The 17,352-nt window shown below is 34.5% G+C and overlaps 1 protein-coding gene and 1 long non-coding RNA gene across 2 annotated transcripts; both read left to right on the top strand.

Moving 5' to 3' along the window:
- Positions 1–6,709: 6,709 nt before the first annotated feature.
- Positions 6,710–9,857, top strand: LOC113345945 (E3 ubiquitin-protein ligase RNF25-like). Its single transcript, XM_026589584.1, has 7 exons — positions 6,710–6,904; positions 7,279–7,317; positions 8,026–8,163; positions 8,309–8,448; positions 8,750–8,848; positions 8,980–9,100; positions 9,191–9,857. The coding sequence occupies exons 1-7, from the start codon at positions 6,764–6,766 to the stop codon at positions 9,584–9,586; spliced, it is 1,074 nt and encodes a 357-aa protein (XP_026445369.1). The 5' UTR covers positions 6,710–6,763; the 3' UTR covers positions 9,587–9,857.
- Positions 9,858–10,526: 669 nt separating this feature from the next.
- On the top strand, positions 10,527–11,153 carry LOC113345844. The gene is made up of 2 exons (XR_003358324.1): positions 10,527–10,670; positions 10,825–11,153. It is a non-coding gene; the product is annotated as an uncharacterized LOC113345844 (long non-coding RNA).
- The last annotated feature ends 6,199 nt before the right edge of the window (positions 11,154–17,352 follow it).

Below are 17,352 nucleotides of genomic sequence, written 5' to 3'. Positions count from 1 at the left end.
AACTTCGTACCAAACACCTCTTGCTTATCGAGCAACGCTATCTCATTCAATTTCTTTATACAAATGACCTTGATCTAATTCTGGACCGAAAAGTAGATTGGTATCATTCTCTTCACCCGAACTTCACTATCTCATCAGTATTATGAATGGATTTGATCCTAAGTGTTTTTTTTATATCTTTTCGCCTAACTGTATCTTGAAATTGAAACATTTGTATTGATAAACTTATAGAATTTGAATAAGATTATTAGAAGGATTTTTAGTACAGAAAAAGAAAAATTGTAAAGTAGATGAATTTAGTATGAGCTGATGTTCAAAAGAGTGTGTTATATATAAAGTTGGAAAAACTAGACGTTTTTAGATATCGTTGGAACTTGAGTACAATGTAGGAACTTAAAACATACAATCAAGTTACCACGGTCAACTAATAGATATATGAAATGTTTATGGAATAACATATTTTTGGATTTACACCACACTTACACCATCACCTTTTTACCTCTTCTCTTCCCTCTTTACTTTGTAACCACCACTACTAGTGGTAATAGGTAGTAAATGGGTGCATGCCTTAATGTCATTGTAAATGTTCATGTAAATGATCATATTTTTTTTCCCTATAAATAGAGAGAATTTCTATTGTAATCTTACACACATAATAAGAAATTCTTCTTCTTTCTTCTTTTTACTTCTTTTCTTTATTCTTTCACAACACGTCATCAACACGCTCTACATCGAGATTCGGAACTTCTAAGAAGAAAATCAGCAAAGGAGAATTGGTGTTAAAAGGAAATTTTCTTTCTAATAATTTATATTAGTAATTGGTTTTTAAATCTCTAAATTTCTTGCATGGTATAATTTAAATCTTATGCTAACTTTTGGTTTCATTTTGGATGTACTCTACTTGGATGGACTAATACAACTTTGATGCATAAGTAAACAAACACGATCAATCATATTGTTGGTTTCATTGCTAATCCTTTTTTTATACACCAATTCTGTTAAGGTATTTCTATTATATCTTTTAATTATTTTGTTGGATGGTAACTGCATAATTGATTATTGAATCAATTTAGTTAGCCTTATTTGGCATATTATTGTTTTGTCTTATTGACAATAACGAAACCCATGTCTATGAGATCATAAAATATGTTCTCATTAGAATGATTCTTTTTCTTTTCTGCGATGAATTTCATATCTTCGCTGCACCAAATTTTAATTTTTGGGTGCAATTGAATTAAATCTATTGATTAATTCTAAAGAGACATGGTCCATATATATAGGGCGAAGGTGATCAATATTAAAAATTGATTTTCTTTCTTATCTATTTCTTTTACAAAGAGAAAGAAAAAAAACCATCGAAAGATGGTGTATAGTTTCTACTCATTTGGTAAAATTATAATCACCAAAAATTGGTGTTGTCGCAATTTAATTACCTCTCCGGTAACTAATCACGTGCATGGTTGAAAAGCGTACAACCAATTTTTTTTGGTACCTTCATTCATTGGAAGAAGATCATGTGATTTTTATTCTGTTACTATTCACCTACAAGAAACCATTCGTCTAACGACAAAGTGGTTTTTTCCCTTTGTGATAACTAAAATAACAAATATTTTTTTATTTTTTCAATACGAGAGCTTGATAAATCGTATAAACCAATTGGTGATAATTTTCTTCATCATTTCTATAAGATGGGAAAATAAATTGGCGTATTTTATAAATTTGTGCCAATAAAGAGTGATTTTTTTTCTTCCACTACATAATGGATTTTTGTCCGGAAGAATATAACGATAATGAAAGGATATATCGTTATTATGGTAGATGAACAGTTTCAGATACCAATAAAATGAGGAATCGTTTCTTGAGGGATATTTAGAAATTTTTGATTTTTCCTCGTGGTAATAATCTCCAATATTGAAACCATTCCACTTGTAGATGGAATGTGGTTGGACATAAAAGATCAAACGGTGCCCACCCGTCTAGTTACCTTATATTATTAGTCTTTTAGTGACTATATTGATCTTGGTGTAATTTTCTTTTGAGAAATAATATGTCCACAATTTCCTTATAAATCATTATTTCATTGGACCTCAAGGTCACGAAATTATTGGAGATTTATTTGCATATTTTATATTTTTTTGTCTGTAACAAATAAAATCCATGGTTGATTTTGAATTTGTACGTCTAATGGACTACAATTTTAGGACATTTTTTTATGGCTCTTGAATCCATAATAATTTCTAACGTGGTATTGTTAAAATCCAGAATTATTAAATGTATATTTCCTCGAATTAATCGGATAATACTTAGCGAAACTTGTTTTCGCGTATGAAATGAAAATTTTTCAGTCATATTGAGGAGGAGACTACACATTAATAAGTTAGTGTAAATTAAATTTATAGAAGTTATGTCAATTTCTCTCCCATCATGAGAAGATTCAAAAAGGCCGTCATCAAATAGGCGTGAAAATATCTCATTTAGCTTTTCCATAAGCTTACGCCGTTTGAAAGAAAACCCGATCCCATATAGCAAGCATGTAATTAATGTTTTAGCACTTGCTATAGATAGTGCTCTTATAGAGTCTATCATATTATAATTCACATTCTCAAGATTAATATCTCCTCGTTAAGCTGGGGAGATTATAATGCCCGTGAGCGCTGTTACCAGTAAATTTTGATGTTTTCAAAATATGCATACATTAGAGAATTGTGCGGGATCGTTGTAAATTAATGATTGTCGAATATTTGGTTGTGAACCCATGTACATATAAATATCGACAAATGTTATTGGTAGCCACAAAATCCAAATTATGTTGGATTAAAATCTCATGAATAACGCAATTTTTGGATCCAAGACTTAACACATAAAACGTGCAAGCCTGAATTCTGAAAATTACAGGTTTGTGTACTCTTCATGCATTATGTGAGAAATATGATCGTTGTAAAAACGAATTGAGAATTTGACTTTTTTTCTCAAACCTTAGGATTGGTTGAATAATACTTTGTTCACCTTATATGATGCATTTGGCATGGTAGTCCTTGAGGACTCATATTGCATTCACACAAGAAATATGGGGGAACATACTTTAAGTCAGACAGCCACCTGACTCTATTATGTCACAATCCTTTATGTCTTTTTATAAATTTTGTACAAGACCAAAATCCGGAAATGAGTCCTTAAAAACACAAAATTCCACATTTTAGCAGCATAATTTTTTTTCTTTCTCTCTTAAATCTGCAGTTTAATATTATGCTTGCATGAAACTCTTCTATGTTATAGATTATGATTATTATTTTGATGCTTGGTTTCTATAATACTCATATAGTTGAGTTAGCATCCATAAATCGTTAAAAGTTGTACTCTTTTTCCTTTGTTTCAGGTTGTGTCCCATGTGGTTTTTCCTGACAAGGTTTTAACGAGGCAACATCAGACGTTAATTTTTTTTATGTAAAATGTTGATATTATGCTCTTTTTCCTTCGTCCATTTTTTTTCCCCGTTGGATTTTTAATCACAAGGTTTTAGTGAGGCAATTTAATTCAACATGGTGGTAATCCAAGGAGGAGTTGTATCATTTCTGGTTATTTGGTGGATTCTCCCATTAACAAGGTCAATCTGTTAGATCAAATCTGCATAGCCATCTCCTAGAAATTTGGATGTCCTTTTGAACCACATAAGGTTTAGTTACATATACGACTTTTTGTTCACATATTGTAATGTATACATATCTTGGTACTTCATTGAAAAAACTACATCAACTACTTCTGCAAATCATCTACGAGAAACTAGCAATTCAAGACATAGGTCCTCTATGCATTTAAAGAAGTATGAAAATTCGAGAACACTACTATTAAAAGACTAGAACAAAAGAAAACTTCATCAACTAGCAATTTCTTCATGAAGGAACAAATAATCTATTACATTCAAGAAATTCGTTCATCCAAATAAGGTAGTGTCCACTCAAAGATTTGCAAGCCAAGATTTAACTAAAGTACTTATCAGGGGGAGGATCATACTAAAAGGTATTTTAATGGACTATCGCCGTTGTACTCTTTTTCCTTCGTCAAGGTTTTGTCCCACTGGTTTTCCTTGTCAAGGTTTTAACGAGGCAACATATGCTTGTCCACATCACTTTTTGTACTCTTTTTCCTTCCCATAGGTTTTTCCCACCGGATTTTTCTAGCAAGGTTTTAACGAGACAATCTTAGTAGTGTGGTGTCATTCAAGGGGGAGTGTTATGGAATAACATTTTTTTGGATTTACACCACACTTACACCATCACCCTTTCGCCTCTTCTTTTCCCTCTTTACTTTGTAACCACCACCACTAGTAGTAATAGGTAGTAAATGGGTGCATGCCTTAATGTCATTGTAAATGCTCATGTAAATGCTCATATTTTTTTCCCTATAAATAGAGAGCATTTCTATTGTAATCTTATACACATAATAAGAAATTCTTCTTCTTTCTTCTTTTTACTTCTTTTCTTTATTCTTTCACAACATGAAAAACTTTTTCTTTAATCGTGAATAATTTTCCCATGTACGTAGATAATCAAATAATTACTTTTTCTTTTAGGGGATCTTTATATTTCGTCCGTCCTACTATTAGGTGACCTATTTATTTTTACATTTTGTCCCACTATTAAGTGACCTTTATCAATAAATAAAAACATATTTCTAAAACGGTAGAATTGATTATCAGAAATATGCATAATTTGATAGGCATGTTTATATTCGTTACGTAAGTGTTTTAAAATACTTTTCAATGATATGAAGTTTGCCAACATCCATGATGTAGTTTAAAAGATAAATCATTTCAAAATTCCACTAATTATTATCCATAAGGATATAATTATAAAATATGCTTAAAAATACTTTTTCCCTTTATTTATCTTAAAAATTGTGCAAAATTTGAATTACTTACTAGTGGGACGGAGAAAGTATATTTTAATTCATCCTAGCAAATTCTAGATTTTGGATAACTAGGTAATTTGGTTTACATGATGAAAAATGAGGCACATTTTTAAGGTACGATATAATTTGTTAGTCACGTGAACAGTTTGGGAGTGTAGATGATGATGATTTCCAGATACATGAAAATTAACGGTGAATGAGTCATTTCGGGTACTAGCATGGCTTAACCATGCTTTATTCACTCTATTAAGGTACAACTTAGTGTTTTATTAATCTTACTCTAGCATGGGAACATCCAAAGCTGACTCCTTGAGCATAAGTACCAGCGCGAATGGATCCTGAGCCTCATGAGCGTGTCTTGTACCTGAGCCTCATGAGATATAAGGGAGGCTCACACTCTGCTATATATCTAGGGTTTCAAGCCAAACCATGCAAATATTAAGCATGATTCTTCACGAGTCTCACCCACATGAGACTTAAGAAAAACTTTTAGTAAATATTCACACTAGTCGCGTCATATCATCCTGAATCGGGATATTTATTTCAGGAAAACTAACAAGCCTCCCTTTCATTCTCATAAGCATGTTGGTAGGTGACTCTATGAATCCTAGCCTCATGGGAACGTCCATGACTGACTGCATGATATCAGAGCCATGCGAGATTATCATAGTATCGTACAAACATGAGACACTCGTCGGGCATGCATACAAACCTCATACGTATACTCATCAGAGCTACACGAGCTCACCTTAATCTAATACAAACACGAAATACTTATCTAAGGCCTAATAACAAGCCTCATTCTCGGGTGCAATTTATTCTCAGACACGAGCCTCATCCTTAGTCTCATAAGCATGCCTATGACAGATACCGTGAGTTAGAGTCATACAAAATTATTCAAATACGTAACGAAAGTATACACAAACTCGTGAGAGTTGCGGCCGCTCATCAAAGGGACCTACGAACGATCCTGACGAATATAACACGGTTAGAAGTATAATATTAATACGACCGGTTTAACTTTAGTTTTGTACAGCCGTCCGTGAGTTGTAACCCCAGAGGTGTTACCATCCTTCCACAAAAAACCCACCAAAACAAAAGTAACACAAAAACCCCATCAAAACAAAATTAACACAAAAACCCCAAATTTTATTTTGGTTTCATCAAATTTTATGATGAAACCAACATTTAAATTTGGGGTTTTTGTATCAATTTTTAAAAATTTGGGGTTTTTGTATCTCTTTTGTTTACGATGGAGTTTTAATGGATCCCAACATTTGAGTGGGGTTTTCGTACCACAAATTTGGTCACCTTGGGTTTTATGACTAGTTTTGTTTGTACAATAAACACCAACAAAAAGAGATTAGTCATCATGCATACCGACTGCATAATGTCTTTAATTTTGTTCCTCTCTCATACAGATTTCGGTTATGTCCCCGGCTTCTAAAAGTAAGTACTTCGTTCACGCTATAACTTATCCTTTATATTTTGGTATGACCCATGTTCAACCCGTAAAAACGACCAGTTTGAAAAATTTACCCGTACGTAGTCCTTTGAGAAACGGTTTGGGTTTCTACCTGCTAAAATGCGGATTGATTTGAATAAAATCCGCGAATGTGGGTGTTTTTGCTCACCCCTCACTGGGTTCAATCATCAGATTTTAGAACCCTAGATACCTCAATATTTTGGGTTTCCAATACATGAAAAGGCCTTGTTAATAGCCCAAGTCCATTCCAGTGAAGCAACAAAGAACCCTTGTCTTTATATCTGTACAGAGGAAAAGAAACAATGCTTCAAAATAAAAAGGAAAAGAAAAAAGAAACAGAGAAAGTGAAAAGAGAAAGAATCAAAATCAATGGCTGAAGAAGAAGAAGTACTCTTTGAAGTTGAAGCTGTTGAATCTGTATATGAAAAAGATTGTTCTGTACTCCAACGTTACCCACCTCAGCTCAACATTCATATCAAACCTAGAACTGCTGAGGATTCTTCACAACAGGTCTTCAATTATACAATTTCTACTTTTTTCGCAGTTTTTTCATAATTTTTATTCCCAAAGTTATACTTTTTTATTTCAATTTTACTATCTGGGTTGTCTTAGATTCTCAATAAACGTGTAAAGATCATATCTTTTTCTCCAATTTGAAGTATAGTTAGGGTTTTGGAAATTTGGGGGTTTCTCCAAAATTTCTTTTTTTTTTTACCCCAAACTAATGATTTTTACTTTTGGGGTTATCTTACATTATCATTAAATGTGTAAAAATCAAATCTTTGGGACATTCTCCTGTAGTGTAGGGTTTTTGAAGATTGTTTTTTCAATTTTCATTGTGTTTTTTGAATTGTGTCTGATTTTTCCTATTTGGGGTGTTGCAGTTTGTGGAAGCTGTTCTTTGTTTACAAGCAGGACCTAAGGTACGAAACAGCATTCAGTTCAATTGTAGTGACACTTTTACAAGAGTAATGCTAAGCAGATAGAATCCTGTGAACCAATTGAGGGGCCGACTGAATGAGAAGAGGGCGGGGTGATAGAGTGATGAGCTCCATACCCCCGGGATCTCTCAATTTGGTGTACTAGGCATTGATCTTTTTAGGATCATATATTGTATTGTTTCCCTTCAGTGATTTTGAGGAATAGTTGCTGTGTGAGTAATTTTGAGTACCAATAAGCATCTCGAGAAAGACGTCTTTACATAACAGAACTAATCACGTCCATGTTCGTGTGTGCAATATGGAAATCGTAAATGTGGATAAGCATAGATAGAGTAGAAGCAATTATATAAATGTATGCAGAACTAGCTCTTTCATATTGCCTAGTAACTGCACGGTATCGGCTTCCACAAAACAAGCAGGTGGTTCTAATCGTGTTAACACACAGCAAGAGCGCAAAACCTACTTTAATAGATATTTGTTTGGTCTCCTTATTTATACATTACATATTCTAAATGTGGTTACTTCGAAGTCACCGTAGCAGAAACTATTGCTACTTTAGTTCCTTCAAAGATGATATAATACGTTTCTTACTGAATACTGCTTGTAAAGAAGTTTTAGTGTATTCTTTGTTTAATTCATACATGTATGGCTGTCAAAGGGTCTTAGTCTTGTATTTCATTCTTTTGTTAGTACCCCGAGGAGCCACCACAAATCGACATTAAGGAGTCAAAGGGTCTTGATGAGGAACGGAAAGTACGTTTGTTAAATATCTTAAGGGAGAAATCCCAAGAACTGTGTTCATGTCTCATGCTTGTAGCACTTTGTGAGGTAACTTCGGTCTCTTTCTATCTCTATGTTGTTTTCATTTTGTGCTTGGGTTGGTGAATGGTTTAGTTCAGTATTTGGTCTCTCGTTTTAAAAATATACTAAAGTAGCTTGGGGATATGTTGGCTAATTTCGAAAATTTAATCAGGAAGCAGTGGAGGCTCTAACAAACATGAACCATCCTGATGGGGATTGCCCTTTATGCTTGAATACTCTACGTAAAGATGACACAGAGGGCGATTTCCTGCCATTTATGAAGTTGATGTCCTGCTTTCACTGCTTTCACAGGTAATAATATTTGGTTTCTTATACCTCATAAATTCTTCCTGTGCAAATAGAATAGATATTTTCCATCAGTCCATCTGGTTTATTGATTAGATATTAAAAAAAAAAAAACAATGAAGGGGACGTGAGCCTCATCTCAGTGTTTTCAACTAAATTTTATGATCTTGACCTATAGAATCTGAAACAGGGCGAGCTGAAGACACCACAAATTCTGCCTGAAACAAATTTCCAATGCCATCTCTGTATTGAATCAATGCTTTGAACTTCTCTTATTGGGTTGCTGACGTTTATTTTTTACTTCTAGTGAATGCATTATAAGGTGGTGGAAGTGGCTCCAGGAGCAAAAGGAAACAAATCCGAATGTCTCAAGTGTCTCTTCTTCACAATCTAGAAATTTAGAGAGGTAATATAAATCTGCTTTACCTGGAAAACACTGGTTATGAATAAGAAGCTCGTTTCTTAATTTTTATTCTGCTGAATCCTGTAATTTCATCTGGCGGATCATGTTTCTTACTTAGAGTTGTTGATTTTTAGCTCAGATTCACATGGAACAGTTAACCTGAATCCTGGACTCTGTCCTGTCTGCCGCATGGTTTTTCAAACGAAGGACATTGAACATGTCCTTGATTTGGTTGGAACCAATTCATCTCAAATGGTATGTTCTAACACACTAGGCAATGGCCTACTTTATTTAGCCAAAATTTAAATAACTGAAGTTTGCCTGAACGACTAATCTGTGAATCAGAATTTTACTGGAGCTGAAATTGAGTATGAAAATGAGGTCTTGCAATCGGAAGCTGAAAATGCTAGAAGAAAGAAATTTGAAGCCGTGTTGAAGTTACAAGAAGAGAATAGTGGGCTAATTGAACCTAAAAAAACCGAGGTTTTACGGCCAGGAATGTTTCTTCCAGAACCACCTGTCGTGCAACCTAAGGAGACTGCTGAACCTATCTCTGAACTACCACAACAAACAGATCCAATCTGCAAACCTACGCCTCCCTTTGAGACAGGTTCAAGCCGATCCTCAAACAAGCCTAGTAGCAGCAGCCAACGTAAGAACTGGGGGTCAAAAGCAAAGAATAAATCGCGAGATTCAAGAGAACAACAAAGGAAGTGGATCCAGAAAGACATTGGACAGTAACAGAGGGTGTGCTTATAACATTTTATTTATCGGGTTTGTGATAAAGCAAGTTTGTAATGGTGATGAAAAAGAAAATTAGGCTATATAATTATACTCCCATCTGTTAGCGTATATGATGGTGGGATATGCACAAGAGAGAACTTTCATGTTTGTGGTTCTTGGCACATAGAAGTGTTCCATATCCCATCCTACCCAAAAACTGAATCAAGCAGAAACTTTTACATACTGCTGAGCTGATTTTGAATGAAGCCCATCAAGGTTTTATATTCTCTATACTGTGTCATGAATCAAGTTTCATTGGGTACTGATCTTTGTGAATCAAATTTTTCTTTTTGTGAAAATATGACTTATTTCAGTGCAGGACTGCTATAAATGAGGTCTTTGTACATGTAAAAGGAGCTATTTAAAAAAAATCACCCTTTCTAATCTCCAAAGTAGACTTTTCAAAACATTTTAGTCTTAGCGACCCGTTGACTGATCCAGAACGGAAAATTTCTGTCCTTGATCAGTTGGCTGAGTCCAGTTGACCAGTCAAGGATGAGCATGCACTCATATATATTAGTGCTGTTGACCAGATAATATTTGCAACACACTGTTAACGCATTCCAAAAATTATTCTTATTACATTTATCTTGCAGTCATGTACGGCATTATTTCGGGAGCATAAACGGTATTTTCTTTTTTACTCGTATGTTCCAATTTTGGAATCCACGAGGACTTTTGGGGGACACCGAGTTTCACAATTTTTTTAGGTCCTCTTGCGGCAAAAATTAATGTGGTAAAAGGTATTAGGTATCCAATTCTTTTCGGTGGATTATATTACTCATATCCCAACGATTCTTTGTTTAAGAATTCATTATGTTCCTTTCCAAATCAACATCGTACACAAAACGGCAAAAATGAACAGAAAATTGTACGCGTAGTAGGAAAGTTTCATTGAGTTAGCAGAGAGCTTATAAATAAACACTTGTATCCTATGGAAAAACTCAGTTCAGAAAATTATGGCAAAAGCTCTTCATCATCTAAGTTTCTTTTCTCCTTTCCTCGTCGGGTTTCTCTTGGTTTTGTTTGTTTCAGACATGGCGTAAGTTATACCCTTTGATTGGTCTTGCTTGCTGCTGCTGCTGTTTAATTCATTTGTTGAGACAATCTGTTCAAGTTATACTATATCTACTTGTTTCATAATTTTCATTCTATATAAATACATGTAAATGCTAACATCTTTATTATATATACAGATACGTCCACAGCCAATCATGTTATCCACAGGGGTCTGTTGAATTAGAGCCGAACAAAAACTGTGATGTGAATGAGTGTTATAATTATATATGTGTGCGCACCGGTGTATTTTATGATTCTGCCGCATGCGGATGGAATCCGGAAACAGGCAATAACGTCTGCATATGTTGCCTAAGAGGATGAAACACCATGCCAGGTCAATTTCCATGGCACCGATTACTATCTTTCCTTTCTCGTTTCCTTGTAATAAGTTCCATTTCATGAACAAGTTATTGGCTTAATTATCAGTTTGATTGTGTCATTCGCTGATCAGTTGTTGATATTTCTCCGCATATGTCAATCATCTTGGATGGTCTAAGATATTAGGGAGTAACAAGTTTATGCAAATTAAGGGGATCGACATTTTTTTTTGGCCGAATTATCTACTGATATATCATATAAATTCTGAGTAAAGATAATCTGTAGATATATGTTGGGAAAAGTGCCACCCTAACCACGGAATCCCAGGATCGCAAAGGATAATTGGTGATTTGGACTAAATATGGTAGAAATAATAAGAGAGAGACAGAAAATAAAGAAAGCATAGATAACCACAACACAAGATATACGTGGTTCACCTTTACATGCTACATCCACGACCAATACCACCAGAAAAACTTCCATTAACATCAAAGACCATTACATGCTCTTTTCGCAACCCAACACAAGTTTTAAAGAGTTGACAAGACATACCCGAGAACACCATCGGAGAAACCATAGAAATCAACTCTCTAACATTTGCCAAACCAGCCTCGTGTCTTCTCTTCTACACCATCTTTACGGCTGCTAGTAACAGAGGAGAAACATGGAAACACTAGAAACTAGGTTTCGGGCAAAGCCCCAAACCCTAAACACTAGAACACCAAAATCCTCTCTCTACATGTTTTTCTCTCACATCGATATTGACCTTCACGGTAGCACACGATCTTCCCTAACAAAGAGACCAAAATCCTAAGCACAAAAATTTACTGTTCTTTTAGGTTGGATGTCTACAAACCTACAATTCTTATCATATATATAAAGAACACAAACTTGACCGCTAACTATTAGTCTCCTATTACAAAACTGAACTCTTACCTAAAATATTCCAACTCTAACTAGGGAATCCACCTCAATGTGGAATGGACCTAAAGTAGGAAATACACTGTTTTCCTAACAATATATATATTTTTTTAATTTTGAAGCATATCTCTGATTTTATTATTGAAGCGAAGCGAAAAATAGGTAAATAAATACAAGATCATTAATGAAGTCTTGGAGTAAGTACATTTTAGAATACGTAGGCAAAGGCATCCGATTCTGTTTAGAAGATAGATTATACCAGAGCGCTCTGAACACCGCGCAGGAGTCTTGCGTTTCTCATGTTTTGCACGGGTTAAGTATCTTGTTGAGCTGATTTTGAATATATATGAAACTCACGGATCTTCAAATTGTATTAGATTAATTTCTGCGCATCAAGTTTTTCCTTTAGTATTATTTTCAGTGTAGGAGAGTACTATAATGATTCGTGCTTACGAAATACAGTTGAAGGATCAACAACACCAAAGAACTTGTACGAAAGGAATCGAGTGAACTATATGTTTTGCTGTTTTTGAAGTAGTTATATGTTTCTTTCCGTGTGAGGTGATTTGAGACTACCAGAAAGTAGAGAAATGTCGGCAATCATCTCGGTCCTTGGACGATGTGAGATGAATAGGTGCATACGGGACATACTTTATTTTGGTTGAATCATCTGCTGAGGTACCTTATTCAGATTAAAGATAATATTTGCCTGTATTATAGAAGGGAATATGTGTAAACACAAGACTATAAATGAAGTCCTCCGGTAAGTACATTCTAGAGTATGTCAGTATGGGCATCGGATTCTCTTCATAAGATGGATTATAAAAGGAAATAATAATAACAAAATACAAGTGAGCTCTGTATATAGATTATACGTACAAGGCGAACTTTTTCTTTGATTGGGAAAATTTTTGTTCCTGACGAATTTAGAACTCACATCATTGGTATCGTTATCCCGGTAACTTACCATTGTGAATAAGGCTAACTAAAACCAACTATTCTTTGATTAATATAATAATTCTTTGTGAAGGTCGTCATTTTACACAAAAAGTAATAATAAAAGATGCACTGCTGATAAGCTAATTAAAGAGCTTATAAATTAAGATTATGAATCAAAAGAAAAACATGCTCAATCCAACCCAAACAATTGAAATCGAATTCTTTTTAATGGCAAAACCTCATCATCCGAGCTTCTTCATTCCTTTTCTGATCGGGTTTCTCTTGATTTTGCTCGTCTCAGACATGGCGTAAGTTATACTTACTGAGTGTTTATCTCATCATCATCTAAAGTTTCATGATTTATCATTTCATATAATATATATTTGAGATATGCAAATACTGATATCTTTATTACATGCATATTCACTATTCAGGTACGTCCATAGCGATTCATGTTATCCACAAGGTACCGTTGAATTAGAACCGGGAAAAACCTACTCTCCGACGAGTGTTATTTTGTATTTTGCTGGGACTTACAGGTGAAGTATGGCATAACGTATGATTCCACTACAAGCGGATGGAATCCAGAAACAGGCAATGAAGTCTGCATATGCTGTATCACTGGATAAACCGGCAACTCCACCTCCACCGCCAATGGCGTATCGACTTGGATGGCAGTTCCCACCAGTATCCTTTTCCTTTATAGTAACAAGTTTCATTTCATGAACATGTCGTTGGCTTATTATCAGTTTTATTTTGTCAATTGTCGAACTTTGTAACGGCTAGAGGCTTTTCTGTAATGTTCAATCGAGTTTCAATTGTGAGTTAAACAATTAAAGCTAAGTAAATCAGTGACTATTTCTTTTCTTACGAAAATAATAGTTTGATTATGACAGTGCGATCCAACCATTACAGTAGATCAAACGTTTCCGTTGGAAATTGTAGAATTTTTAACTACAACTAAGTGACCATTTTCACGTCCGGTGAACGGAACTATAATTAATGAAATTGGAGGAGAATATGATAAATTGTTGGATATATTATTGAAAGAATGAGAAGAAATTTAAACGAAATGAGTCAAATCATAGGCTCATTGAAACGAGTTTGGACAAATTCGAATAAAATTGAACAAATTGGAAATTCTAAGGATGTTATACACAACTACGCCTGGTATTCAATCCGACAAACAAACTAGGCCCGTTATTTTTTTGAAGTTTGCATCCAAAACTGTTATACTCGGAAACCCGTGTCACATTCTAAAATAGTTATCATCTCATCTTAGTAATCTGTTACTATTATACAGGGAAGACCCCTTTGGCACTGTAGCAAAGAAACTGTAAATTTCGTTGGACCATTTTGCCCTTAATCCATGCCCTTACAAGTGATATGAAATAAATAATATAAGGGTGTATTAATAATTTAGTTTATTTGAAAATTAACTTTGTAAACTCAGACAAAAGTGATAGACCTGCATCCAGCTTGCACGTGCATATAGTTTTCTAATAAAATGCACGCTAAAGATTAAGAAGACTACCTAATTAATAACAAGGACATGTGGTGGCATCCGAAAAATGGATGGTGAGGATTATTTTGTCACTCTGGTACTATCACTACACCGATCTTCTCCGGATGCATCCATCTCTATTATCTTGGAAGGTCAGGATAACAGGATTACACAAAATTTCAATTAACCTAATAACGACAATTCATGAGTGAAAAAAACGTGTAAAATTTGATATTGTTTAAATGGAAAAGAATGTAAAAATAGTCAGGATGCAAACAGTTTCATACTACCCATTTTCAAATATATTTTCTTACTTTTAATTTATATCAAGATGTATCCAGTTTCAATGTCGCTATTTTTTCAGTTTAAGCAAGTTGAATCCAGATTCATTCTTGCTATTTTTTTGGTGGTCCATTTCATTCATACTAATTTTTACTTGTTACTTAGAATCATGTTTTAAAAATATTTGGACAATTTACCCAATTTCTCGAATAGGGGGAATAGAGAAGAAACCGACATAATTTTTCAGTCTCTTTCATTTTCTGTCTTGTCTGTTTCTCTCCATTTCCCCTTTTATCACTCCTTCTCTGAAAACGACTCATAGAAAACTTAGGTTCTTGTTCGATTGAAACTCTATGCGAAGATTGTGAAAAAATGAACGAAACGAAAACAAACTGAAATGTCAGTGACTAGCTAGATTTGTTTTCAGACAATATATGAATCATGTTTCTGTTTAAAATTTGTTTGATTTTACACTACACCAAAAATGAAGTTTCAACTGGCTCTCGCTATTGCAAACCGAGGTCGCAACTGCACTCAGCTGTTGCGAGAGGGGGCGACACGAATTTTCGCAACGAATAGCTGTTGTGAATTTCGATTAGCAACTGTATTCGCAACTATTGTAACCGAGGCGACTGAAAGTTTTGAACAGCTATATAGCGGTTGCGAAATTTTCACTATTCGTTGCGAATGCTTGACTAAGTCAACGAAGACTGACCTACAAACTCACGGTAAAAATTTACAACGATATCGGATGTTGCTAATGTTCAGCAACAACAAAAAAGAAAGAAAGCAGGTCTTTGTTGACCTGGTCAAAATATATCCCTCTTCTTTTTTATCATGCAACCACCCATAATCCTGTGATTCAATCCATCAATCAATATTATTCTGCATCACTTATATTGATATTGATATGCTCAATGATTACATAAGAACAACATTTAAGAAATTTATAAAAGAGAGGGAAACAACTATCATTTGTGACCATATTTACTCCAGATTTCAGTAGACTTTAACGTAGTCTAGTTTCAGAAGAGAAGGCATATATATACAGAGAATATAAGAAACTCCTACTTGTGAATCAGTTGTTTCGTTCTCTCGTTTTGGTTGTTCTTTCAGCTTCCTCCTGATGCTTTTTGATTTGCCTTCTTCATTTTAACTTCTTCTTTCTCACGGTGTTTTTCCTCCTCTGCCTTTTCTTGCCAGGCGATTTGATTCCTCTTCCTGTAACACAATAAATAATCATCTTAGGAAGAGATAAATCCAAAATGGTGTGATATTTTTCGAAACAAGAATTAAATATCATTGTTGGATATGTAAACATGAACAATATAAGTAATGAATCCAACATATCCAAAATAAATCGCAAAACAAGTCTTGGAAAAAAAGTAAAGAAATTTGACTTTATACCAGTAAAGGAGAAGACATAAACATAGAATAAACATCATCGAGTAACAGCGACAATGGATAAATCAATATCTCAGAATTTTCTTAAACCCACTACCAAATACCCAAGATTCAATTGGCAAACCAACTAAGGATACCACTTTATAAACTATTTGCACCATGTTTTTTTATCAGCACATCAACCATCACTGGCAAATTATAGAGCCATATGAAATTTTACCCGCATATTCCACCACTATCACTACCACTGCCACTTCATTTTCACTAAAAGGGATGTACAATCTATAATCATACAAACAGAAATAAAATAAACCGTTCAAATAACTTAATGAATCTTTCAATTTGTTGTTAAGAACTTATAGCATTAGGAGGAAGAAGACTCCGTCATCAAAAAAACAACTCCCTTATTAAAAATCAGACCACACTCATCAATAATTTATCCAACGTTACCAATTCTAAGGGCCTAGACGGAACCAGTTCGGCGAATGTTTATAGATGATTCAATTTTTTTTTAGTGTTAGACTGGGGTCTATATAAGAAAGAGCACGCTTTTCACTTCCTAGAGGACTTGAATGCGGGGATCACACTGACTGGTTATCTGGAGTTGCAGGCATTTCTCCAGATACCTGAAATATTCACTACAAGAAAAACCATTTATTGCAACACCAATCTGCCACATCCTGGCAATATATGCGGCAAAAACTAGTTTTTTGCCGCACTGCCACTGAAGTGCAGCTAATAGTAATGTTTTTTTGCCGCACTCAAAATCTGGTGAGGCAAAAGAAATCTTGTTGCCACACCTAATATTTTAGTGCTCCAAAAGTGGAACTTTTGCCACATTGGTGTAGCAAAAAATTCATTTATTTCCTTCTATATATTAAATGGACAAACAAATGAAAAATAAATTGTTTCACGGAAAATGCAGGCGCCAATTTTTTTTCGCAAAAATGAAAATCCAATTTTTTTCACCTAGAAGAATCCACAACCAACCCTTTTTCTCTTAAGCAACCACCGAAACAAGCGGATCCTCATATCCAAAAGAACTGAACCCAAAACTACGGAAAGAACTTCGCCATCATCCCCCTCTTCACCTCTATCTACACCTCATTAGAAATCTAGGGTTTCAGTTCGATTTCTTCAAATCTATCCAAAAGAAAACAGAAAAATATATCGGCCGCCCATACAAATATCTTGATAAAGATTTCGATTCTATCGATCGCTGCAAATCTCGGGCCTCATCTCCAACATGTGTAGAAAATAACGAATCTGGAATACAAACATTTGTTTCCACGATTTA

The sequence above is a fragment of the Papaver somniferum genome, unplaced genomic scaffold, assembly GCF_003573695.1.
Source record: "Papaver somniferum cultivar HN1 unplaced genomic scaffold, ASM357369v1 unplaced-scaffold_84, whole genome shotgun sequence".
NCBI lineage: Eukaryota > Viridiplantae > Streptophyta > Magnoliopsida > Ranunculales > Papaveraceae > Papaver > Papaver somniferum.
The sequence above is the reverse complement of the archived record's forward strand: the minus strand, read 5'-3'. Positions and strand labels throughout refer to the sequence as shown.

Excerpts from the sequence above, each read along its gene's own strand:
- LOC113345945 (XM_026589584.1), top strand. The coding sequence starts at position 6,764 with ATGGCTGAAGAAGAAGAAGTACTCTTTGAAGTTGAAGCTGTTGAATCT. Across the intron at positions 7,318-8,025 it reads GTTTACAAGCAGGACCTAAG|TACCCCGAGGAGCCACCACA; the intron begins GTACGAAACAGC and ends TTCTTTTGTTAG. Across the intron at positions 8,164-8,308 it reads TGCTTGTAGCACTTTGTGAG|GAAGCAGTGGAGGCTCTAAC; the intron begins GTAACTTCGGTC and ends AAATTTAATCAG.